At 43.0% G+C, this 26,207-nt stretch overlaps 1 protein-coding gene across 1 annotated transcript in view; it reads right to left on the bottom strand.

Moving 5' to 3' along the window:
* Nucleotides 1-26,207, bottom strand: part of srgap3 (SLIT-ROBO Rho GTPase activating protein 3) — a 35,722-nt gene that overhangs the window by 2,064 nt on the left and 7,451 nt on the right. The window contains exons 2-18 of the mRNA XM_068742973.1: nt 21,732-21,927; nt 17,492-17,654; nt 16,431-16,493; nt 13,100-13,285; nt 12,008-12,136; nt 9,076-9,297; nt 8,865-8,966; nt 8,044-8,241; nt 7,761-7,845; nt 5,931-5,958; nt 5,352-5,454; nt 4,477-4,537; nt 3,887-3,964; nt 3,639-3,773; nt 3,101-3,206; nt 2,130-2,357; nt 1,497-1,570 (exon numbers count right to left, since the gene is read on the bottom strand). Coding sequence (XP_068599074.1) covers nt 1,497-1,570; nt 2,130-2,357; nt 3,101-3,206; nt 3,639-3,773; nt 3,887-3,964; nt 4,477-4,537; nt 5,352-5,454; nt 5,931-5,958; nt 7,761-7,845; nt 8,044-8,241; nt 8,865-8,966; nt 9,076-9,297; nt 12,008-12,136; nt 13,100-13,285; nt 16,431-16,493; nt 17,492-17,654; nt 21,732-21,927 — 2,157 coding nt within the window. The remainder of the gene's footprint in view (nt 1-1,496; nt 1,571-2,129; nt 2,358-3,100; nt 3,207-3,638; nt 3,774-3,886; nt 3,965-4,476; nt 4,538-5,351; nt 5,455-5,930; nt 5,959-7,760; nt 7,846-8,043; nt 8,242-8,864; nt 8,967-9,075; nt 9,298-12,007; nt 12,137-13,099; nt 13,286-16,430; nt 16,494-17,491; nt 17,655-21,731; nt 21,928-26,207) is intronic.

The following is a 26,207-nucleotide window of genomic DNA, read 5'->3' as shown; positions in this document are numbered from 1 at the left end:
ATGATTGTTTTAATACAGCACATGAGAGTATCATAAGAACATTTACACTGTCGTTAGGAAATACAACAAATCAGACATCATTATCTTGCAGAGTCCAAGCTTAGATGGTAGTAGTGATAAGTTGTAGTAGTAAAACTGACTACAGTTTAAAAACTAGGAGGAAAATATCTATTTTAGGTTAAAATCAGTTTAGTAAAAATACAGATTTTTGCTCAAATTTAAAAGAAAATGTGTTTCCTCTGCATTTCAAAAAGACAGCCAGCAGGGGTCAGTCAGAGAAAACCGTATGGCAAAATACTGAGATGCATTTTTATCTAAGGAATGGATGGCAAAAATTGAGAAAGAGTACTGTTCAAATGAAAAATGTTTAAAGCAATGAAAAGATAAAAGGTCCTATCATCACAGCATGGTGTCGCATGATGTAGATCCAACTGGTATGATTGAGATCCTGCAGGAGGCCGGAGGAGGCGGGCGGAATCAAAGAGAAGGGGGGTCACTAGGAACAGCAACCAGCACAGATGAAGCACAGATAAGGTTACCCCCCCGTCTGACCTGACACGCTCCACATTACACAGATCCGTTCACTGACTCTTCACTGGAGGCAAAGCAAATAATATTCCATGAATTAAATGTGATTTGGCTTTTTGTTCCTGGCCCAGTTATGTATTCAAGGCTCAAAGGAGAATTGGGGAAACACTGCACAAAGGAGAAAGTCTCAGGAGAGCTGCTGACTAACACTGAACAAAGAGTGTGCAGGGGGGGGGGGGGGGGGAGCAGCGAGCTTAACACACACACACACACACACACACACAGATGAAAGAGTAGGCTCTGCATGCCAACACTGTTTACTCAACTCGCCTTCAGCTTTAAAACACAACGTACGCCTTTGCGATCATGAGCAAAACCTCCACCACCTCTTATTTAAATGCATCCCGTTAAAAGGTCAATCCTCGTGTGATTTTTAATCCACTTGGAGCAGTAAAATCTCATATTCTCATGTGACGTTCATGTGAATGAGCCCCCTCCCTTTCGACGATCAACCAATCACACATAGTAATGAGACATTTCATTTCATTCCTCAGCATTCTGTTGTGGCGTCCAATCTGACTGGCGCTGTCTAAAGAAACTGCTATCAATATTCTCATTTTCTCTTTGCCCTGATATTGAAGAGGGTGCACAGATGCAAGGTGAGCAGTTAATGGGGGGGGGGGGGGGGCTGCATGAAAAAAGAAGGCCAGAACAATGCTGTCAGGCCGTATTTAGACAGGTTGGGCTGTGCTGACAGTAAAGATGCTGATGTCGGGTAGGTAGAATGTTTCGAGCTCGTGCCTTATTTTAGCATGCTAGCATTAGATCTAAATACACAGGGCAGATAGGTTGGCCATCTGACCAACAGTTAACGTGAACCATCCAGCTACTTGGCTGAAAACTCCCCAGGTGTAAGATTCCTGATACATAATCTATGGTATATGAGATGACTGCTGTGATGTGCTGACCTTCATCGCTGGTGTGCGGCTCAGTCCCATTGTCAGCCTCGTCAATAGCTCCTGGTTCACTGTGGGGGCTGTCACTAAGGGAGCCAACAGAAAGTCACCCCGGTGCTTTATACAGCTGGTCCTCACTTACCAACGTACTCGTTTAACGGCGACTCGGAGGTCACGATGGGCTTGCCGACATTTTAAAGTATGTGTTTAGCGACAAGGAATCGCTGTTACGATGAGTGGAATGCACCGGCCATGCAGTTGTGAGCGAGTACGTACTTATGTACAGTATTAATGGCGTATACATTTGCAAATATAAAAAATAAAATCCTTCATTGATTTATTTTCATGCCCGCTTTATCCGCCTTCTGCATCGGGGATGTCGCTGGAGCCTATCCCAGCTTTTCTATGGGTGAGAGGCGGGATATAGACCGGGGGGCGTCGCCAGGGCATTGCGGGGTAAAATTTGGCCAAGTCAACGACGGAATCATTTAGCGGCGGGGTCTTCGGAACGTGACTCCGTCGGTAAGTGAGGACCAGCTGTTTACTGTTTTTTTTTATTTCATAAACAATAACATGGTAACATAGCTGACGTAGCACAATGGCACATTGCTCACGTGTTTCTCATCAGCGTTAGACAACACTCACCAGTACTCCTCCCCTCCACTCATACACTTTTCATACACTGGGCCATCCAGCTCGCGCTGACTGGGAAAGATGACTTCATTGTGGATGATGATGGTCTTGATGACCTCATTGACATGTGCTTGGCATGCGACAGGGTCCTGCTCATCTGGGATGGGCATCAAGGTAGGACCGAAGCAGATTGCCAAATTGTATGAATCCATCATGTTCTCGTCGCTGTACTGGGAGAGACTGAGGGACAGGAGAGCTGAGCATCGCGTGTCTCTTTCCCGCATGTATAAATATGACTGAGGTAAGAAGCCGATAGATAACAAGTATAGAATACTGTACTGCATTACACAGTGGTAGTTTAATGTGTGTGATTGTTAGTACACTTTTAATACTACAACTGATCTATTTGATTTTTTTGCCCACTTGGAGACGGTGGAAGACGATGTAGGTTTGTACATCTAAAACGTCCTAAATTAGGAGCTGAAATTATGACGGACCTGCTGCAGTAAGTCGTGAAAAATGAATTTTCAAATGTTTGAAAAAATTTAAATCAATGGATTTAAATCAACCTAGTTAGAGTTAGAGCCTCATACATGAGGCCGAGCTGTGAAACAACAGCTGGATTAGCTCCAGCAGATAAATATGGAATGAAATAACCTGGGGTATGAAATCAAACACTTTGTTCCGCAGGAAAGCCCAACGATTATAGGAGGACAGGTATTCTACTTCAGTAAGGTATGAGTTTCCGGGTCCATAAATAACATCTAAAATACTGCAGACAGATGTGGCAATAAATACCACATCATTTTCACACACATTTTTTTACCCGACTCCGGTTTTGTTCAACACAGATTTCCCCCAATAGAAATTCACTCTAACATTCAGTTACAGATGTGTTTGCAAAGAATAAATTCTCTCTGCATGCACTTCTGTACTCACCAACAACTGTGACTTCAACATAAAGTGAAACAGTTGAAACTCACTGATTAAGAAACGCAAACAGGTATCTCATGACGATGATGACGGTACGAGGAAGAGTGACAACAATCTGCTGGATGTGATGTGCTCTCTCAGGGCCAGACTCCAGCTCTGCAACACAAGGGACAGAAACAGAGAGTTGTAGTAAAGGTGGCTTGCCACAATGTACAAGAGACAAATATAGATGTTTAAACATAGTATATACAGTATATGTGTGTATAACACCAGAATATAATACAAACCAGACCGCAGCAGGGAAAATAGAAGCAGTGTTCAAAAGCAAAAGGCAAAAGAGAGTGTCAGACCCCTGACTGAGTGATCGACTATCACCGTGGAAACGGCGGTGAAGGAATCTGTGGTGAACTTGCACACGGCTTCCCACACTCTAATCTTCCTGCTGGCTTTCTGTTAAATATCAGGCAGAGGGCCTTAGCATTCGATTGCTTCCATGTGCTGCAGCGCATGCCTTTCTCCTCTTCAGCCGAGTTGGCTTTCTTAAAAAAGTGACGCTTTTTCGTATTTTTTTTACTATTTGTGACTCACTGATGGTGGAGATGAAGTCCAGGAAACGCTCCTTTGGGAAGAGCGGGTTCTCCAGTCCCCTGAAGTACAGCTTCAGAACCCCTGCCACTGAGTTGATGTCATGCTCGTTCTGGTCATCGATCAAGGGATCCTCACCTGAAGAAGACGGCATGAGCTTCGGTGGTCACATTTGAGGAGATGGAAAATGTGCATTACGCTGTTTAAGTATGTGAGAAATAAAAAGGGGAAAATAACGCCATCTGTCTCACCTCTCTCAAATGAGTTTTTAATATCATTGACTTCCACCTGTGATCCCGGCACACGGAATATTCCTTGCTGTTGCAAGCCTGAATGAAATACAAGCCAGGATACGTAGTTAGGCTATCATTATCTCCAAACCTCAGTGCCAGATTCACGAGAGCCCATTAGAAACGCAGAGCACAGAGCAGGAAATGTAATCTGGCAATAAAATGCACAATTTTCCATAGGACGGACGCTCAGGGAGGCTGCAGCATGCGGCTTCAGTTAGAGGGCTTATAATCAGTTTTCTAGAGTTTCATTATGTCCAGATCCAGAGGAAAGGCCTGCAGGCTACAACAATGAGCTGAAGACAGATGTGAAGGTAGACAGGGAGGAGTTATAGTGTGTGTGTGTGTGTGTGTGTGTGTGTGTGATTGTTGTGAGCTTGTTAAATCAGTGCTGAGCAGCTAAGCACCTCGGAGAACACGGTGCTTGTGGAAACGGCCCAGCTCAGATCGCTGCAGTCACGCCTCACGAGGCTGATGAAGGACTCCACAAGTCACTCTGATTGTGTCTTCTAACTCAGAACTTAGTCACAGCAACATGATGCCAGACTTACCGTATAGATTGATGCATCTGATACAGCTCTCTACAACAAGTGGGATTGGTTGACCTGAGTCCTGGGGGGGAATTAAAAAAAATATATATATATATATATACACAAATAAATGAACTTATAAATACAGGTTTTAACAGTAGATACATCTTAATATAGTTAGAAATACTTTTCGTTTAATACTTGCCATAAACAAATCACGCGTTCTAATTCACACAGACTGAAAATGTTCTCGACATGATGAATCTCATGAGCAGTGTGAAACAAACATTCAATAACAATTACAATTATACTGATATAATAAATATAATTATTATTATACCAGTTATTACATCACAGGATAAGAACAGCTGTAGAAACCAGCGGCATGCAGGTATTATATGATCATTAACAGGCGTATTAATACTGTTACCCTACAGGCCCTGCAAAATAAGCTCCAACAAAGATACCTGAATGCGGGTACGGGCATTCCTTCGTCCCCTGGGACAGAAAGCAGTAAAGCACAGAGCAGCACAGGAGGAGAGAGCAGAAAAGCAGGGAGTTAGAGAAGCAGGTGAAAGCAGGCTAAGCACAGAGCGCTGCAGGGATGCAGTCAATGTTGGGTGCAGTGTGGGACAAAGCAAACCCACTGTTGTCTAAAGAGAGACTGGATTTAGAAATCAAGCCAGAGCTATAAATTGCTCTGGAGAGGAATAAAGAGACAACTGTCTGCTGCTCTGTCTGCACCGGAAGAGCCTCGGTAAGGAGGGGGAAGATTAGAGGTTGCACAGAGGCGTTACAGCATGATCAAGGGGTGCGGAAAGAGAGAGGCGCAGAAGTGAGGAAGAGAACGAAGGCTCTAGATGCCTTCAGGCAGACACCACTCCACCACTGGGTACCTTGATGAAGGTCTCCATATTGCCATTGAACAGCTTGTGGTTATACATGGAGCGAGGCCTAGATTTCCGCATTTTCTGTGGTTTAGGGGGAAGGATGGGGGGCCTGGGAAATGTTGAAAGAAGGAGCAAAATAAAAATAATGTAGATGTTTCGTTCATTTCATACGTAATAGAAAAGGAGGACTAGACTTGGATCTTCAAATAAAAAATGCCTTAACCAATGAAATCCAAAGCAGAAATGAATGACTACTATTGCCAACTGCCAAGGTCAATCAACTCAAGCCAACCGGTTGCTGTGTCACGTCTTCAGATACATTAGAGCACCCATGAACTGGCAACCAATTAAAAACGCATAACGGTACTTATTGGAACTCACAAATACATGATTGGCTGTTGCTTTGTTTTCCGATTCCAACTTAATGATAACAACAAATAATGATACATATTTTTCCAGCATTATCGAACCACACATCCACATGTATTCTCCTAATCACAATGAAACATGCCAACACAACTTATTTTGTCACGTTGAGCAAGAGTAAACGTATCTGAAGGACAGGAATCCCAGTGGACATCTTACCTTGTTGTTCCACACTCGGCCCTTTCCCCTGTGGAAGAAACGGCACAGAACAGGGGTCAGTTATCGGTTCATGGTACATATTATGCCGAATCCAGTCACTGGAGGGGCTGATGAGAGACATCGTGACTATTAGAGCAGCGCTAACATCATTAATTGGACAAAAAAACATTGAGCATTCACCACTAAAACCGGCCAGAAGCCCCTTTGCGGTTCGAGACCTCCTCTCAGAGCAGAGAAAAGGAGGAGCTGCTGCAGTTAGAATATTTTGATGAGGGAGGGGCCCCATCAGTTCAATCCATGAGCTGCTTCACTGAGTCTTTTGTTGTGGGTTGTACATACTATAGGCACACACAGCCATTATACTCAGCTGTACTATAACACCAATTCTTACAACACAATAGAACAGCACAGCCTATAAATTCTGGACTCTTTTTTTCTTCTCAATAAATTCAGAGAGAGTGTGTCTTTGTCTGTTAGTGATTAGAATTTAGATGAAGAACCACAAAGGATGTGCAGAATGTACAAATAAACAACAACAATGCATCACAACGCTTCTTTACGCAACTAAACAATGGACAGAAAGAGCAAAGGCCAACCCATTTCTCAACACATCATTATGGCAGATGGGGAAAAGTGCCTGGAACATCCATGGGTGCAAAGAACAGCACAGCCCCCAGACATCCCTCCTGTGAGTGATAGTCCGGTCTACGTCTGACCACCCAACCAGCATGGGCTCCTCTGTGATAGAGGGATCCATGCACGCTATCTATGACAGACAGAGGCATAAAGGTAGATGTCCTACATGAAAAGGTGACAAGCACAAATCAAATTTGTCGAGCAAGAGATTTGGTGAGTCGTAAATCTGGGAAAACCCACTGGCAGATATTCCTGCACCGTTTTATCCAGCAGCCATGACTGGCATATTGTTTTTAATAATACGTAATGTATGTGGCGTTCACTAGTCTCATCTTGTTGCCTCTTCTGAACCGCACCCACACACCCACACACACACACACACACACACATACACAAAGACATCATTTTGGGTGTGAAGTACGGAGCTAATGAGAATTTTGCTACCTTGATTGATCGCCTGAATAATTAAACATGGGCGGTACAGGGTAGGCCACATGCTGCGTTCAGACGCTCTCTGCTGCTCCATTGTTGACGCGCAAACTGTCCACAGCTCAATATGAACTCTGATGTGTTTATTATATGCAAAATTACGCAAATTGCCAAAGAGCTCCGAGGAAATCACAAGTTCTTGAGGCCCTGAAAGCTCACAGAGCAAAAAAATTTTTTATTAACTGACTTAAATGAATGAACGAAGCCAAAGTGTGAAATATGTAAATAAGCCGGAGCATGGGAAGGTCTCAGCTGTCTGCCTGACGCCCGTTTCTATTAGCTGCAGGCGCAGCTGCAGAAATGGGTGGCTCTGTTCCTGCTCACTGATCTGGTGTAAAACGGTCATGGCCGAGGTGACAAAGGGACCCCTGGGGCAGGAAAGGGCTTCTCTTCCAGTCTGCAGCTTTAGCATCAGTTCATATGGACACTAATTGGATACTGATTTGACCAGTGCAGATTAATAAAACGGTGAATGGATATCTCAAAGTTGACGTGGTCTGTTTTTAGTGTATATTAACTCTCATTTCATCTTCCTTGACAACATCTTTGAATCCTTCTATACCCCACTCCCTACTGCTCATCAATAAGTAAAGTAAATCCACACCTTATAACCGTGAGAACAACAATTCCACTGAGCTGTGGTGTCCTAATGACAGGATGAATACTAGGCATGCTACTACACAATCGGGAGAAGGGACTCCTCACCTTCACCCAGCGTTTGCTTCAGTAAGTCGTGCTTGGCCTGCAGCTTAATGATGAGGTTGCTGCCATTCAGGTACTCTTTGAATTTCTGCACAGAGAGATTGAGTTGGCATTGAGTGAGCAGCAGTAAAACTATCCAGAGCCGAGCCAAACACTTGAGCGATGCTCAGCTCCACTTCAGAGCATGATAGCTTGATTTTAAGCAGCAAAGCAAAGTTGATGTTCAAAGCAGGGGGGGGGGGGGGGGGCAGTTTGGAGAAAAAATGATTTATCGACACTGACTCACTGAGAAGTAGAACATTTCCGTTTCCTGCTGGTTCGCCCTCCTCTTGGCCACATTCAGCTTGCTCATGTACGACTCCGAGGCCACAGACTTAATGGACTCAGTGGAGCGGCTGTGCTGGAAGGCGTCCGACACATCAAAGTCCTCCACCGTCAGCATGTCCTGCAGCGTTTGCATGGTGGCGTCCAAGGTCTTCCTAACCTGCGAGATGACAAACGAAGCCTTCGATCTGACTCGGTCTTTGGTCGTAGTTTCCGTTCAATGGGAATAAAGGCTGTTTCTTTCCAAATCCTTGATGGAGGCAACATAGCAAATGGCATTTTTGGAGGACAAGAGTGTTTGATCTACAGGACTATGACATTTGTGTCAAGACAAACTGATCCCACAGCCAATAAATATTTGACCTTGAATTAAATTGAAATATGACAAAGCAGCACAAGAATGCAAGTCAAGAGGCGCCAAAATTGGAGACTCTGACAAAACAAAAAGGCAAATATATATGAAATTACTGAGGAAGGTTTTTATGGGGGGGAGAGAGAGGAGGCAAAGAGAAGTGATATCGTTTACCTTTGTGTCTGCAGGTTATAATGAGAATATTTTTTCTTCATTGTACAGCTGATAAATATGTAGCTTTATAGAAAACACAACATTGCCTAAACACCACATGTGCCTCGTTCCTGCAGAGCAAGGGTCACTGGAGGGTAATTGCAAAGAGAACAGATGGTGGTGTGGCGCTCCTTCGTGGCTCTGGGGAAAATGAGACGGGGCTTTCTGTTCTTGGGGGGGGGGGGGGGGGGAGCAGACACAGAGCCACAATAACTCACCTCCTCATTCTCAATCTTCAGCGTTGCTAAGCGGGACTGCAGCTGGTGGTAACGCATCAGGAGCTCAGTCTGGACGGGCTGCTGGGCGCTCACCTGGCATACCTGGGGCGGATCATGTAGGGGGTAAAGACAGACTCAGCAAATCCAACCGAATCTTGAAGCATTACTTTGTAATTATCCAGTTAAATGATCGATTAACGAATGATCTCACCTCATCGCCCATGTGTGGCAGGTAGTCAAAGCGCATTGGGGGGCAGAACACCTGGTTATGCATATCCATGATCTTGTGCTTGTCATTGCGGGAATCCAGGTTGTCCACCGTATTTTCTATGATGTCAAGTCCCTCGTGACGGGACGTCTCCAAGTTGTATTCGGCAGATAGGTAGGTCCTGAAGGTTCGTGCCAAGCTAGCATGGTAGCCAAGGTCACAGCACTGTGGGGGAAATATAGAATAAATAATCAAAAAACGAATTATTTAATTGCCATACATGTTATTGTTAAAATTTGAACTTGATATGAAAAGTTCACCATCCCCCAAAACATCCATCCATCCATCCATCCAAGGGGAAACAGTCTCATCAGTGTGTGATGCATCCTCCATTACTTTAATGACTTTTGAGAAGTGTGTATTGTTTGAATATACCAATTAACCAAAAATATCCAATGGGAAACACAAAAAAAGTTGGTCTAAAATTGAAACAATCAAAAGGAGCATCTTTTTATGGTTAGTGTGTGTCAAGTTTGGTGAAGCGAGAATAAGGTATACTTTGGACAAGAGCAATCAGATTCATTTCTAAAATTATTTTTCAAAGGAAACAAGATAAAAAATAAAATGTAAAGCTAAATCAAAATACAAAAACGCATGACTACTTATCATGGGTGAAACTCTGGTGAAGCAAAAATGCAGATTTTGGAAGGATGGAGTGCATGAAAGGTGTTTTTAACACCCAGTCTCGTGTATCCAACCACAACCCAGATTCCACATCACAGTAGCAAACGCGAAGCTTGTAGAGACTGGCAAGTGATTGCAATCTCATTCATTCTAATTTAGTTGCTATTTAATATGCCAAGTCAGCATAAACTAATGCGAGAAATAAAGCGATAAAGAGATATATATATATATATATAAAAGTCCATTAGTTTGAGCTTCTTACAACAAATCGAGATTCTTAAATCCCCAAACTACTTCCTGCTACATTTTAATGCAGAAGAAAAAAAAAAAAATAGAAGCAGAGTTCAAAGAATTCCAGGAGCTGGCACAGTCGGATACGCACAGACCGTCATCGCACAGGGCTGCGTGAAGCAACCTAATTAAGCAGACGAAGGTTGTGAGGAGGTTCGGAGGGAGCTGGAGGCGAATGACAGCTCTGTGACTCACTAAATCAACACTCCTTGGCACTGATGAAGAAGTCGCTCCGCTTTGGTGCATAAGCCCCTTCACATCACTGTGTAAACTAAAGGGAGCAAAGGATCAGCGTTTTAAACACAAACTCTGTGACAACACTTTCATATCAGCAGCAGCCTGGAGGAGCAAATAGTCACCAGAGCACACGCTCTTTAGTTCAAATACTGTTGCCCACTTTGCTTTTTTTATGTTGTTATGCTCTTGCATTAAAGCTCTGGAAATGTGCTCTACTGTAGTTGCATGATGCACATTTAAAAACATCTCCTATTTTTCTTTTACTAAATGCCCCTCATTTCAGTATAAATTTCACTGCACTGTTTTAAGATAAAACAACCCACAGCAATAATACCATAATATGTCCAATACATGAATATGTGCCTTGAGTTACTATTTGATGCTGCAAAAGATGCATTTCTCTATGGAAATAAAACATTTGAGACCAATTTTCCAAATACAGGCCTAAATGTTCTATAATGCTGACACACTCAGCAGTGCAAAGCGGTGCAGGGGTTGGAAACCTAGTCCGACATTACAAACTGAACCCTTTTCCTCCTCTGCCCGTTATGGCAGCACAACCAGATGAGGGATGATATGGGTCTCCCATTTTCTAGAGAACGGATCCATCAATCTTAATCTATTGCTGTAGCAAAAATAGAGTTCCATGACTGTCTCGCCCAAAGCATAAATGTGAAAACCATTAGCATCCATAAACAGGCCTGTTTGAAGGACTGGCAGATCAACCTCAGGGATAGAAAGGTGAACTAAAGCGCTTTATCTCGCACCAACAGGAAGACGTCGACAAACAAAATTATTGAATACAGAAAACACAAAAAAAGACAAACAAGAAATTATTTGATTCTGCCATTACTTCATCTGGACAGACAACAAGAACAGCAATACATGGGCCGGGAGCCCAGTGCCAACCACATTAACAGCATTTATGGCTGCATAAATTGAGCCTCTGCTCACCAGCTGAATTTGACTGACTTCCAATCACTGACAGTTTCCTAAACAAAGGCAGCCTTTTAAACTCTGTTAATCAGACGCTCTGGCAGTGGAACGAGTGCATAGCTTGAATAAAGAGCGATTTCCTTTTCAAGTGTTAGATGAGTGTTTCCTAGTCATAAGAAATAGGAGTCTTTAGTTTAAAAAAGAAAAAAAGACATTTGAGACAGTTTTCACTTGTTAAAATTGTACAAACGTGAAGCTTCTTGATCTTGTGTTAGAAAACATCTTCTCTGGACTCTTACCCATGAAAGGATAGACAACAGAAGAAGAGACAGACAGAGGGAGGGAGAGGAAGTGTGCATCCTGAGTCAAGGTTTTTTTTATGTGGTGACAGTCAGACAAACTTGTTTATCCCATCGGAGCTGCCAAAATCAGCATTAACAAGGAAAAACAAATGAGACAGTGGGTGAGATGACTGAAGACCGAGCATGGAGTCCCGTGAAATGATCAGCTGAGCACATCCTTTACGTGCTGTTTGGTTTGGTTTGATTACTGCACAGACACATATACCCGTGAAATTGGCAATCAGTCACAAGCATTTGCTACACAGAAATTAAAAATGACACAAATGACTGGGGTAAACAGAGCAGCTTGAAAACAAACAGCTAACTGAGAGTGAACACGATACAGGAGCAGATGGCGAGAAAAGGCAAAGTGCTGCAGCGTTAAATCGGCATAACCCCCAGCTGAGAGATGCAAACAAACATGTGCACCTCGTGCATATACTCACATCAATCATATCAGAGACATCATGGATGTAGTATTTTGCCACAACTGCATTCGTCGCCGCCAGGTTCAATAAATAGTCATTCCGGGCTTTGGTGCATTTCAGCTTATTCTCGGAGTACTTGGCTTGCCTCTGGAGAGGAGAGAGGAGACAGAAGCGACACACAGGTGGGAGGGTTCTCTCGTGTGCTCAGGCAGCTGCAGCGGGAGACGGCAGGCGAGATTGTTGAGAAGCTGCCACTCGATAGTAACATGTCAGCCAGCTTTGCTTGGCAATGAAGTATTTAAGAGTATTCATACAACCTGCTCTTAAGAAGACTGAATTCTGAAGAAGAAAAAAACATTTTGCTCATTTTTTTAACTCTTTTTTTCCTATGTATTTTTCAATACATGAATTTGTACCTCCATTTTCACAATACCATTACAATGCAAATTCCAGTTTTCAATTAAGGACAGATGAACTGTTCCATCCTCTTCCAAGAGCTTTGAAACAGGCAAGCAGGGAAGTGGAATAACTATTGCCACTCTGTGTTCTGCAGAGCACTCAGAAACAGCTATGCAGCGTCTTTGAGGATTGCAGCCGGAGAGAAAAGAGACGCTGCCTTGATTCCCTGCGCCTGAGAGATAATGGGGAGTTCATTTGCATGATGGAACTCCTACAGAAGCTCCGTAATAAGAAATGCATGTGTGCATTGGGCACCAGATGTCACACCACTGGTAGAGAAGTCCAGTACTACTGTCTGCCCAGTGTGTACTGTGATGAGGACATAAAATATACTCCTGGGAGTCTATGAAATTATACAGCTGTCTGTCTGCTGGTCTAATCTATTCTCACCCTTTTCCAATGGACCAAGCCCATAGAGCTAGTCCTGAATGAACAGAACCGGACTGTGATAAACTCCTCATTGAAATATGGGAAGCGGAGGTGCAGAAAAAAACAATTTTGGGTCACACAAACCAATAAAACCAGTTGTGAACATAATAATTACATGTAATTATCGTTTACGTTGACTTAGAACACTTGATAGCATTAGCGTTCACTCCTGAAGACAATCTATTACACACACACACACACACACACCATCATTATACCCACCTTCTCTTTCATCTTCTCGATTTTCCTGACAAAGCTGCGTCTCGGCTGCCGGTCCTCATGGCGCAGGAGGTTCACGTTAAGATCTCCGGACTTGCTGAACTGCTTCTCCTCTTGCTTCTCGGCATCCTTCAGCTTGCTCTCTGCGCTGATGCTCTCTGTGTGGTACATGTGGTATGTTTTCATCACCTGGAAGACAAGATTTAAACACGCATTTCAGGTGCTGGTAAACTAAGGGACAATCAGAGGGCACCCTGATTTGATCAGCGGTACATTCAGGAGCCTGTGGACTGAGAAAGGCTGCACTTGGCTTCGTCTGTTCGATTGAAATGTACATAATTTGTTTAGTAAAATTAGAGCTACAAGTCAAGTAATTTGGCAATTTTTAAAATGTCAAATATTTTTCTGTTTCAGCCTCTAAAATTCAAGATTTGTAGTTTTTTTTATTTGTCATATAATAGAAATGTTGTTGATCTTTGGATTTTGATGAATATTTCACTGGTTCTGAGAAATGTTTGAGAAAACATTTCACATGTTAAACAGTAATCAATTAATCTTTGATTAAAATAACAAAAAGCAATAGATCGATTGATTGACTGAAAATTGTGTATAAAATAAGAAAGAGAATATATAATTGTACAAGTAGTACAATAGTCCTCATTGTCATTTCCTTCCAAAAAAGGTTTGATTTGGACTTTTTCTTGTGGCCTGCTGGATCCATTTGAGACGTTGCACAGATGTCACTGCATGCGGACTATTTTAAGAGACTGCAGGAGCCAGAGTTGAGTGTGGTTTTGGTTTGGCTGTCAAATCTTCAAAACTCTCCCTCCTCGCTGTGGCTTTCCTGCCCTCTTCATCATTTTTGACAGCAATGCTTCATTATAATCGGTGATTCTCAGTTTCCTTACGCAGCAGCGACAGCGTTATTTTCTGTTTTCTATGCAGTGACTTATTCAACTTGATCTCCGCTAAAGCCCTTCAAACACACGTCATCCAACTCCAACACGATGTGGACGAGACTGCAGTGACAGAACCCTTCATTAGGCAAGACAGGAGCATCCTGAGTCTATCGTAATTCCTCCCAGATGCTCAGTCAGACAGGCTCGCCTCACAGAGGCCCATTCGGGGAAAAGAGCGTCCAGATGTGCAATGTGGGCGCTCATTATTTCATCTGGACACCTTGGGATGAGGTCGTTAATTTGTTTCCTGTGAACAAGTGCATAATGCTCATTTAGTGCTGAACCTGACCTGCAGAGCAACTCTTATCTCCACCGGTGATTCTCGTCTCGCTTGCCTTTGCTGTTGGGCAACTTGCCACTATAATCTTCCACTGACCTATAACCCTGTGATATCGACATTTACCAGTGCTGTCGGGCTCTACTAAGTACAAGTCCTCTCCGGGCAACCCCCGACAACAACAATGACAGAATGACAATAGACCTATAAGGTAAATACTAATAATAAATACATCAAATAAGGGCAACCATCTATTCCCGGAGTAATAAAACTCAACGATGGTCTGTCCGGAAGGCCCAACACTCTTTTCCTTCACAGGCTGTCATGTCATTTTTAAATTCCTCTGATGATGTGCCCTAACCCCAAAGTCACTTTCAAATCACCTGCCGACAAGTCCTGCAAGTCATTTTAAGGATGACTGGATTTAAGCTCTGTCTAAAGTTGGTGCGCATGGCTGGATCATCTGACAGCAACGGGCTGTTAATCTCCCGAGTGGACTCTGAGCCGGTGAAACATAACAGAGCGGAACGGGCTGGAGTTTTTATTATTATTATTAATAATACAAGGTCAGAAATCGCAGTTCTTCGCAGGGCCACACACAAACAGAAAATCATTCACACACACTCACACCTATGTTCAATTTAGTGTAACAAATTCACCTAGTTTGCATGTTTTCGGTGGTTTTGGTGGCATCGCCTCAATACTTGGCTGCCATGTGCATTCAAAGTGTTGATTGATTGAGATCTGCTCTGGAAACTGAAAAAGCTCAAACAATGATTGAATAAATGAATGGCTGACTGAATGAAAGCTACTTCATCAGACATTCCTGACAGAGATTTTCATTGTTGTTGTTAACAAGAGAACAATTGTGTGTGTTTGTTTGTTTTTTACACTAAAGAGCAGACATCAGACACAAGGTGCTGCATCAGAAAGATAAGATAGGCTGAACCTTTATTCATCCCAGCAGGGATATTAAATCAGCGTAGCAGGAAATTAAAAGAGGTTCACGCCGAGAAAGCTGGAATTTTACAGAAAATTGGCTTTTGCTCCCATTTCTTGTGTCAGGTTTGGTATTAATGACGAGACACAGAAAGCAGGGTCTGTGCCCTCACTATTATTCTGCTGCAGCGTCACACTGGCAATACGTGAGCTTCAAAAAGCATGCAAGGAGACACCAAAACAGGGATAGGCCATGCTGGATGGAGATCAAGTTATTAAATGTATGTATGTATGAAATTCTTAATTTGTGATGTTTTTGTGAACTTTTTGAGATACAGTCTAACAATCTAAAGTATAGGACAATAACATTTATAATAACAATAACTAAGACAAAATGTCAATACATTTAAGAGATAAAAAGTTCATTTTTCTATAATTATCTTTGATGCGCTTTTGATAATCACATGCTCTGTATAACACTGTTGAAGCATCCAGCACAGATGTCAGGATCAAGGCGGGCTGCCATCCCTTTGGTAGTTTCACTCTCCTCAGGTTGCATGGATGAATAAGTCATCCAAGGCAGCTCCGTCATGTATTTGGTTTCTCCTCAGGGAGCGGAAGATTGCTGAAGCAGCCTGGAGCTCATCCAGTTCTTGCCCCCCCCCCCCCCCCTCAATAAAAGTCAGTGCAGCATCGCAGCATATGCTCATCAACCTATTACTGACACTTGAGTTTTTATAGTTTAATGTAGAAGAAGGCAAAAGTTAACATTAAAAATGCAGATACAGCAATATTAATAGAAATACTTATCAGTCTGATATGCTTACAGCCCATTTAAATACAACTGCGATACTATGAGCTTCAAAAACATGTCGCCTTCATTAAAATTGCTCCATCATATCATGCTGATCTGACAAGAAAAACCTATTAAATTTCATTAAAAAATTCATGTCACGAATACAATTAAATAATAATTATGTGTGACATTTGGGACGACATCCATCCAGCACTTTTTTTTAAAAAACTTACATCAACACTTATTGGAAGCTGCTGCAGGATGATGACTTAAATAGAAAAAACAAAAAAATTAAAGAAATATAGAAGTGAAAAAGACCGGTGATGAGAGGAATCACGCTGTACAGATATATGTGTAACTTACAGTGTAGAGTTCGTTCGTCACCTTGACCAGCTCCTCGTGCATCTGGATCCCGATGTCCTTGCTCTGAGAGCCAGAGGAGAGAAACAAGGAGAGTTTGAGCCTTCAGCTGCAACAAACTGCCGGCTGTGCTGACACTGCAATTTTGGTGAGACGGTGAGAAATATCTTGACTTTTATTTGGACACAAACTGACACCAAAATTGGTGAAGCTATTTAATGACATCAGAGGATGATTCTCAGTGGCCCTGACGGCTTCCTGATTTTGCATCCAGCGGAACCAGCAGCTCAAATTTTCCAACACCTCGAATCCTTATTTTGCTCTCCATCCAACGGTTTGGATGTCTGGTATTCTTTGACGAATGTAAGTCGTATTTTATTTATTCTAAACTAAACATGCTATTAAATGAAATTAGTTGAACGCCACTTTTATCCGCTACCATTTCGAACACTTGCAGCCACAAGCACAGAGATTGTTTCTGTTCCTCTTTTTTTTTGTAATCAGCTCCTCTTTCCAGTCAAACATGAAACTAAAAATGACTGAAAATCCAGTGAAGCCTGTTCGCAAAGCTCAGACCAATGAGGTGGAATGTGGGGCTGTGAATTTCTTAGTGTAATATATGATTAATAATGACACACTGACACAGCGTCCCTGGTTAGTATATTTTACATGGTGCAAGAGAGATGTGGCGCTGAGTCTCGACCAGGCATGGCTTGGTCTGACGGCGATGAATGTGGAGCGTCCTCAGAGAACTGGCGAATGGCATCTTTATGCATCAGTGGCTACAAAGAGAGACAGACTGCTGCAGATAGAGAGCAGGGAGGGCTGGGCCAACGACAAGAGGCTGTGATGCAACACAATGCAAGAGCTTTGGCAGGTCATACATTCTGTGGAAGCCCTTGTCTCAGCTTCACTTCTCCTCACACCATGCACTGTGCTGGTGTTACTGGCATAAAGGTAACACAATGAGGCTGATTAAATAAAAGTTTCTTGAATTTCCTCCTTGGACTTTTACATTTAAGGGGGGCTGACGAGAGAGGAAGAAGGAAACCAAGAGGGATGACCTTCTTGAAGAGGCGGATCACGTCCTCGCTGATCTGGGCCAAGCGAACGATGACGTTGTTGGTGTAGATGTCACTGAGGGTGGCGTGGTCGCGGCTCTCGCGCCTCGTCTGATTCAGCACCAGGTACCAGCAGTTCACCGAGGACAGCAGGTGCTGGTCTTTTCTGAAAGCAGGAGAAAGATAGGTTTGTTTTAATAGTCAAATTTGATCTGATGACAACCCTAGATGAAAAATGAAGGGATTAAAAAAAGTTACCTTATTTTATCCAGCCGGGTACACGAGTGACTGAATCAATTCTCAAGGTGTTCAAAGTTTCCAATATCCATTGGAAATTTGAACAAAACAATACAAATATCAGCCTGAGAAAGATGCTGCAAGAAAAATCAGTCAACTCAGTGAATAAATTCCACCCTCGTTCCAAACAAATGAGGCATCAACTGATGCATAATGCTGGTGGCCACGGGCCCTGATCGCAGCATAATCAGTTTAAACTGTCTCCGCCTCAGGTGCTTTCAAATCGAAAGACCAAAGACATTAACTGGACACACACACACACACACACACACATAATCCTTTTATACCTCCACCATCGTCTGGGTCTTATCTGAACGTTAATCAATCAACCAGCCCTGAGGAGGAGACAGAGAGAGACAGAGAGACAGACAGAGAGAGAGACAGACAGAATGGTGGGAGAGAGTCGGAGCAGGGTGGGGTGGGGGGGGGGGGGGTGTAGAGTTTCGTTGTGCACCTGAAAAGAGGGATGAGCTCCCAAAACATCAAGGACTCCTCGAATCAGAGCTTCCACAAGACTAATCACATCCAGCTTCATAATATCTGAGTAGAAATAAAAGGATGGCACGTCCTCAATCCTCTTATTACTGGACCTCCATCTTCATTGGATTGGCAATTCGGTCCCGAGATGAATTTTGTCTCACAGGCTAATGCGCCATAAGAGAAATGTAACAGTGGGTTGAATGAACAGAGAAAATCCAGCAGTTAATCTACTCCATATTTCATCCTTGCATTCAAGGAGCGGGAATACAGTCATTAAACCGGACGTGATTGATTGGCTGTGTCGAAATGCGATGAGCCCAACCGACAGACAATAAACACAAAGGACAGAATTTTATTTTCCGAACAATAGAGTACCTGATGCAACAATATTGTCCTTCGCTCCATGCTAGGTTTTCACCACCCCTCATGTACCAGTTCTGCTTGAGCGACCCGTCTTCCTGGGATGAATGCAGCTCCTTAGTGTGTAATTGCTGTTTGTGGTTAAGAGGTTTAGGGAATAAACATCTCCACTTGCTGCTAATCCCTAAAAGTGGTCAGAGATGCTTCATCACATCCCTAAGCGCACCCTATTTTTTGCCCATTTTCATCCTTCCCATCCTCCCGCCCAGGAAGAAAATCCGCTGAGCTACTCTTATATTTTAAATTGCTGCAGTCCCAAATATAATTCGGCTGCTAAGTGTCGCTTGTGGCACTTTTCCCCTGCAACATTTTTGGGTGTAGCTCTTTGACTTTAGATGATATAAGGACTATTCAACAACATTCATGCTGCCATCTTTACTCATTTCATACTTCTCCATACTGATTTCTTGTAAAAAATAAAAAAAAAAGCTGAAAGCAGATGACGTCCTATGACCAATTAACCTGGAGGGCTTCAAAAGGGTTGCTTTTTGGATACCTCCATGCGCTCTGTGCTTCTACACAGGATATCATTAACATGCGGAAGGTAAACGATGAGCCCTGAGAGTCTCTGGAGACGTGCGAGGGCAGAGGAGGAGGAGAGTCTGGTGCAGCTCTCTGGCATCCCGTTACATCCGTCTCGTCCTTCAAAGCATCGCCTGACTGCCTCAGTGGTTTGCTACACGGTCTGTGAAACGTACATGCAGCGTAATCTGTGATCCACAGAGAAGCGTGAAGATCAAACGCAAGGACAGAGGAGGGAGAAGTGAAATAAGGAAGCCATCTGTATTTAGAGAACGCAATACGCATACTTTGAACAGGTAATCGTCGCTTTTAACAACTTTTGGTTGCACCGGATCACCATATCACTCAGTGACGTGTCTAAGCCAGTATTCTCTAAAGAAAGTGTGCATTTATTGACCCAGGCCTCGGCTCAGCGAAGGCCTTTAATCCCCTCCACACTGCCTGCTTAATGCTTATCAATGAAGCAGCTGAGGAAGAGCAGACAGAGCCAAGCAGTTTGAAAAGACAAAGAGCATGTGGGCACCCGCCGAGCCGTTTTAATGCTCCATGTCTCTGGATCAAGCGGGGCTCCAATATGCCGCATTGCTGATTTGCACATCATTTAGTCTCTTTGTTTTTTGTCCTTTTCGCGGGGCGTCACTGCCAACATTTGATAAAGCGCAGCTGCTTGTCGAGGCCGGAGCAAAGCCTCAGAAAAAGACTGACAAGATCTGACAAACAAAGTGGGAACCAGTTCATCTTGACTTCCTCCAGCTGGACACTTTATCTTGAATGTACTGCTCTGCTAAAGGACGCCAAGCCTGGCGTGATGCTTTTCAACGTTTGCCCCTCCTGACAGCAGGCGTGAGTCTACAACGCACACACACACACACATACAGGGACTAATGCTTCCTGCACGTTCGTGTCAGTGAGTTAACTACATCGTCACACTCTTCAATACTTATTAGGAATTTTGCTGGATCAATGAAAACCTTGTCAAAGCTGTGCCTTTTGCTCACCATGAAATGAACAGAGATAACGCTTGAACATGCTCTGGCCCCGTAAAGATAGGAAACGCCCCTCCGATCTCGGTGGCTCCTAAACCGATCACTTGAATAAACACGCAGGGATTCATGCATGAGCACACACTGTCCAATTTGGACACCACTACAAGCCCCCTCTTATCTCCCCCAGACAGGTCAATATTGCATGAGCGTCTATCTCCCTTCCTTTCTGATGTTGCTACCTTTTTGGCCTGCCTGAGTATATCTGCATGATAGAATGACATTACACATCCACTCCATTTTAACGGGGAAGTTTATAAATGCCTTTCATGGTATAACCTAAAATGTCACCTCCATTATTAGAATTATGTTAGCCGTTGTCTCTCAGGAGTCACTAAGAAGCGAGAAAAAGGAAGTGGTGCACTATCTAGCAGGGCAGCAGCAGCACCGTAGTCATGAGCAACCCCTCAGTGAGTCTCTCCCCTGTGGAAAATGAGGCAAAGTTGAAGAATGAAATTATCCTGTGGAGTTTTGTTTTTTTTAGCAGTGGAGCTGCAGTAGCTGTAGATCACAGCAGCGTTCAGCTTGCTAATGAATCTACACTGGAAGGGCTCGGCACAGACTGCGGAGTGACTCAGCATCACATCTGGAGTCCATCCTGGTCAAGATGGGTTCATTTGATTGTGTTGTAAAAGTATGTACCTAAAGCTAATTATGAGGCTCTCCTCTGCAGCACAGCACGGGGCTTAGAGCACAACTTCAGCTTCAAGGAAAGACTGTGACAGGCAGGTAGAAGGATGTTGTTGTGTGTGGGGGGTGGGTAGCACCGATGTGTCATTTCAGATATACTATCAAGTCAAAGATAACAGAGAATTTGTGCAAAAGAAAAGGGCTTTGACATGGTTTTGTGTATTTTCAATGGTGCGTGGTCACTTTAAATGATATGCAGTTCATTGTTATAACAGTTCTGAATGAAAAAACAACTTTATTATCCATCCATCTTCTCCTATTGCTTGCTCTATTAGGTAACACACACTTTTTGAATGTTCCGTCTTAGCATGACAACCATGGCTGCTTCCTGTGTGATCTGATAAGGCTTCTGTTTTTCAGGGCCTGCTGCTCACTGTTTTAAAGTGATTTGCACATTTTCTTCGACATGCCTGTGTGGTCATCAGGGAGTGAAATATCATATCATTGTCTGAAAAAACAGGATGGGAGTACAGAAGTACTGCATGCACACAAAGTGCAGCAAAGCATTAATAAATGGTTTAATTGTGCTGTCAACTGGAATCGTGCAGATTCGTTTCAATTTAAAAATAAATCAGCACAGTACTCCACAGTCTAAAAAATATGACTCATCAAAGAACTGGCCTCTTTTCCAGGGTGCATGCCTCTCTCACCCAATGCCAACTGGGATAGGTTTCAGCTGCCCCGTGGAAGTTCACGAGAATGTTTTAATAATGCAAAGAATGCCCAACGACCCATTCAGGCCTGAGCCACTAAAATAAACAGCGTGCACCATGCAACAGTTTGAAACTCACTTGAACTGCTGGTGCTCTCTGGAGCTGCGGATCTTGGAGGAGAACCTCTCGGCCATTTTCTCCAAGCTGCGCGAGTATTCCAGCTCAATCTCTGCCTTGCGGCGGAAGAATTCTTGCAGGTCCTGCAGCAGCTGGATCCGAGACTCAGACTGTTGCTCCAAGCATTTGAACTGCTCCACCAGCTGGTTCCGGATCTCTGTCCGTCAAAACACCGGAAAGATTTACATGAGTGGGCAGTGCACACTGCTCTGCAACAACATCCCCAACATTCATGGTCAAACGTTACTGGAATAAATGGACATTTTTGTACACATTCATATGAAGTAGCTGTAATTGATCCATGTCATTACACGATCAATCAGTCCATTTGATGTTTGCTTCATCAGTCAAAGCTTTTTTCTTTTCTTTTTTTCATGTTGATCGACTGAACAAAAACAATATTTAAAGTGAAAGGCTGATTCGGCAGAGTTCCTGATAAATCGATATCTGAAGACTTCTGGAACAAACGGCAATCTTCAGAAGAGAATAGAATTTGGTTTGTCACCAAAAACGTAACTAGCTCAATTAAAATTATTTGAAAAAGGTCTCACTTTAAAGATTCTTGAAAATTATCACTATTTGATGCAAGGACCCAAAATAAATGCATGAAATTATTTTGCATTGCCTGTAAAGCACCATGGAACAAACTTTTAGAGGTGCTCAATGGGGATATTTGTATAGGCACAAATTTCATCACACAGTGAGGCTCCATGCAACGTGAATGAGATGACCTGTGTATATAACTCTCTCATAAGTATCGGTATTAAAATCAGAATGAATAAGCAAGAAGCTAATAAAGACTCAGTAGTGGAGCAGCAACGGTTCTACTCTGGATGAACCTGACTTCAGATCCTCCGTGCCAGTGGGAGAACATGAGAGAAGCCTGAGTTCCTCTTTGTAGACCTGTCATCAGCAGCAATAGATCCTCAGCTCAGGAAGAGAGACAGGACAGAAACCTGACAGCGCTCCGGTGGACAGGATGAGAGGGTTTTTTTTTTATTCTCATCAAGAGGAAGAAAACCTCACAAGCTGATCGGCAGCCTTGATCTCGCATGTGATCACCACACCATCTCATATTAAAGATGATGTATTTAAAAAAAATATTCTGTTAACTCATAGTTCAGTGACTACATCTAACAGAATTTAAGATTCAGCGTTACAGCACAGCTTGTTTTGCTTGTTTGTTTTGCTTCTGAATTTCAGGGGTTCCTCTAAAAAATCCTTCTGGTTACAAACTAAAGATGAATTCTGCTTCTCAGATTTCTTTGGATGATCGTCAAATTCACCATGAATGATGATGAAGTCCAACTGGGCTACCCGGTCACATGATGCATCACGTTCCATGGTGCAGAATATATTCAGCTTCCAAGCATCTGCTTCAAATAAAGAATTTGTTTCTGTCTTCAAAAAATGCCTGCATGAAAGCACTTTAAAGCAACAACAGACTACCGGTAAAACATATACTCAGAGTCTTTTCCACTGCATGTTGTGACATCCTTGAGTTTCAGTGCCATCGCAGGGGTTGACGCTGCAATATAGGGACAAAGGCCGGCTCCTATTTATCTGAGCTGAGGCAGCGACGCTGCCGGGCAGACAAACTGCTGACCGAATGGTGAAAACGCAGCAGACTTTCCACTTTTTCCACCACTGAGGATCTTGCCTTTCCTCTCCCTGTGATGTGGTGCCGCATGGCCTCGGCCTCGAGCAGCATGCTTCTGTGGTTAACCGCCATCCCCTTCATCAAGCCCCCCCCTCCCCCCCTTCCAGCTCTGAGAGCCTAAAGTTCTGTTGTTATAGTGAGAGCCCTGAACTACGCTTCAGTCCTGTCAGGAATATCTTACCTTCTCAGACTTGAAGTTACAATCCTGTTGTGTCTGCAATATGAACTAACAGTCCCTCCCAAGGCAGGTGAGCGTTGAGGAACGTGACACTGAGCCACAGGGGAACGCTGCAGAACCAAAAAGGGAAATCTGGACCAGCAGCTGTGCTTCTGCACTTTGTTTGGGGGAAATAGGTCACGCACACCAGGAGCGTGCCCTTCCCTTGAGCAAATGAAGAATTATTCCCCCAAGTATTCCCAGCTCTTTGAGTAGCTTCATTGATTGTGGTTTATACAAAAGTGAAGAGCTCACTCTTTGGCTCTTTTCAATATGTGAGGAGGAGGAATGCTGTGAATGTTGGCATACAGTACCAAGACATTTATTCCCTCCAATATTTGTAATTGTCTGATCTGATTGCTTCAGGTGAAGAAAAAAATGGACACAAATGTAAGAAGCAGAAAAAACATTCTTCAAGTATTTTGACTCCAAATAAACCATTACTGGTCAAAACCCCCAAGATCTAAAAAGATTTAAGACAAACAGATAAAACACATAAATAAAGGACATGTAGTTTGTGTTGAACAACCCGTCACACATGGCATGTTTCCATGGATGCCGCTTTGATGATGCCCTGTTTTCAGCTGAGGGGATCTGATACTCTTGATTTCTCGCTTCATAGCTAAAGGTATGCACAGATAAAGCACCTGTCGTCGTCGTCCCCCCGCCCCCGATGGGTCTCATAATAACCGTACATATATAATATTTAACAATGATGTTCAAGAGCAAAACCAGTTAATGCATTATTGAAACATGGGCTCATTACAGATGCTCTCTGTTGGATTTAAGGAGAGGCATAGAGATATATTATTTATATCCAACCCAAACAAGAAGCACATCTCCTGTGATTCAGAGTGAAGTTAAACCTGTGTTATAGATGCTTCACTAGGCGTGCAGCTATTAGCCATGGCAGGCCTAGTGTGTGTGTTACCTCCCCGCGTTCCGATTTAGAGATGGAGCCATCTGTCTTGTTTTGGGTGAAGAGAGGGTTTCGGAGGGATCTTACATGTGAACCTTTTTTAACAAGCAAAGTTCTTTGCAATAAGAATTGTCTTCCTGCGTTAGACAAACCCTTTTGTTCCATTCCTCGTTCACTTGCTTGTTTCCCATTAGTAAACATGGTGTGTTTAGCCCTCGGCTCACTCAGCTGTTGAATCCATCAAGTATAATATTAATTACGCTCCAACGCATTTCCATAAAAGCCTCATAATAGCATCTCTAATCAGGATGGATGATGGAGACGTATCGTGGCATCTGTCGAATGATTTTGACAGATGTCGAATGTGCAGACAACCAGAGATTAAAACGCACATTAATTACAACGCACTCAGTTAATGAAATTGAATAAATAAGTCAAAAGGATGCTGCAATGTGTGGATCTGCATATTCGTGTGAAGAGTGTCTTTAGATTTAATGATCTGTCTGGTCTCCATGGTCGAGTTTTAACGTTCATTATTGCTAATTTCTTCTTCACTGGTTAATTATTACATATATTTTACATGACATATGAGTTATTACACTTCACATGGCTGACCCCAAATAATAACAACACCCATATAAGATCTCTGCCACACCATGGATAACCGATCCACAATATATTTTCTTCATTAGAGGCAGGGGGAAAAACCTGAAAACAATAGCAGGATGTCGGAGATCCATGAACTTTGACCTCCAAAGACTCGACAGCTGTGTTAAAGACCAGAACGGTGATTTCTGACAGAAACATTCACTAAACATTCATTGTGGACCAATGTTTAGATTGAGTCACTGAAAACTGTCTACTGGAGATTCGCTCCATCCACATAAGATCTTTGATGAACTGATGAACCATGAAATTGTGTCTTTAGTTTGGATCAGAGATGATGAAACACGTGACTAAAACTATCCTGGTTCTCGTGCAAGCTCCTGTCACACTTGTTGCAGATGTGTGCATGAACTTCTTCCATGGCTCTGTGAAGACAAATGGATGCAGGGCAGAGAGCAGGAACAGCCTTCCTGACTTCCTGTTTAACACCAAATCCATGAGTGGCATGAAAATGTACTGGTGTACATCTTTGGCACTTTTCACATTTTATTTGATCTGGAAAGATCCAATCAGGCATAATTTGTGTTGTGATAGTAACTTGTCTGAAAATGTAATATCAAGTTACAGAACATCCTGAACTGCCTGCTTAACACCTACTGCCTGTTCTTCTGTCGATGAGGATGGCTTAACTTTGTTGAGAAATTGTCTTGGTTATTGAGTCTGACATTTTAAATAAACTAACAACGGACAAGTTCTGTGTTTCTGGCCAATAGAAATGCTCCACTGAAACCAAACACTCTTGTGCGACTGCTCACCTGTACAGGAGTGAGAAAGCGCTGTGGCACTTTGTCAAAAATATGAGTGTTCTGGGGGATAGAGTGGCATTTTGGGAGCTTTTCAGGGATTTTGAATGCAATAATCTCACCATACCTTTAATGTTTAGTTTCTTGTCTCCCTCGGGCAAAAATGCAATAAAGCACAAAGACAGCCAACAACCGCCCAAACAGATGTAGAAGAATAAAACAGATCCTATGG

The sequence above is a fragment of the Brachionichthys hirsutus genome, chromosome 8 (assembly GCF_040956055.1).
Source record: "Brachionichthys hirsutus isolate HB-005 chromosome 8, CSIRO-AGI_Bhir_v1, whole genome shotgun sequence".
NCBI lineage: Eukaryota > Metazoa > Chordata > Actinopteri > Lophiiformes > Brachionichthyidae > Brachionichthys > Brachionichthys hirsutus.
The sequence above is the reverse complement of the archived record's forward strand: the minus strand, read 5'-3'. Positions and strand labels throughout refer to the sequence as shown.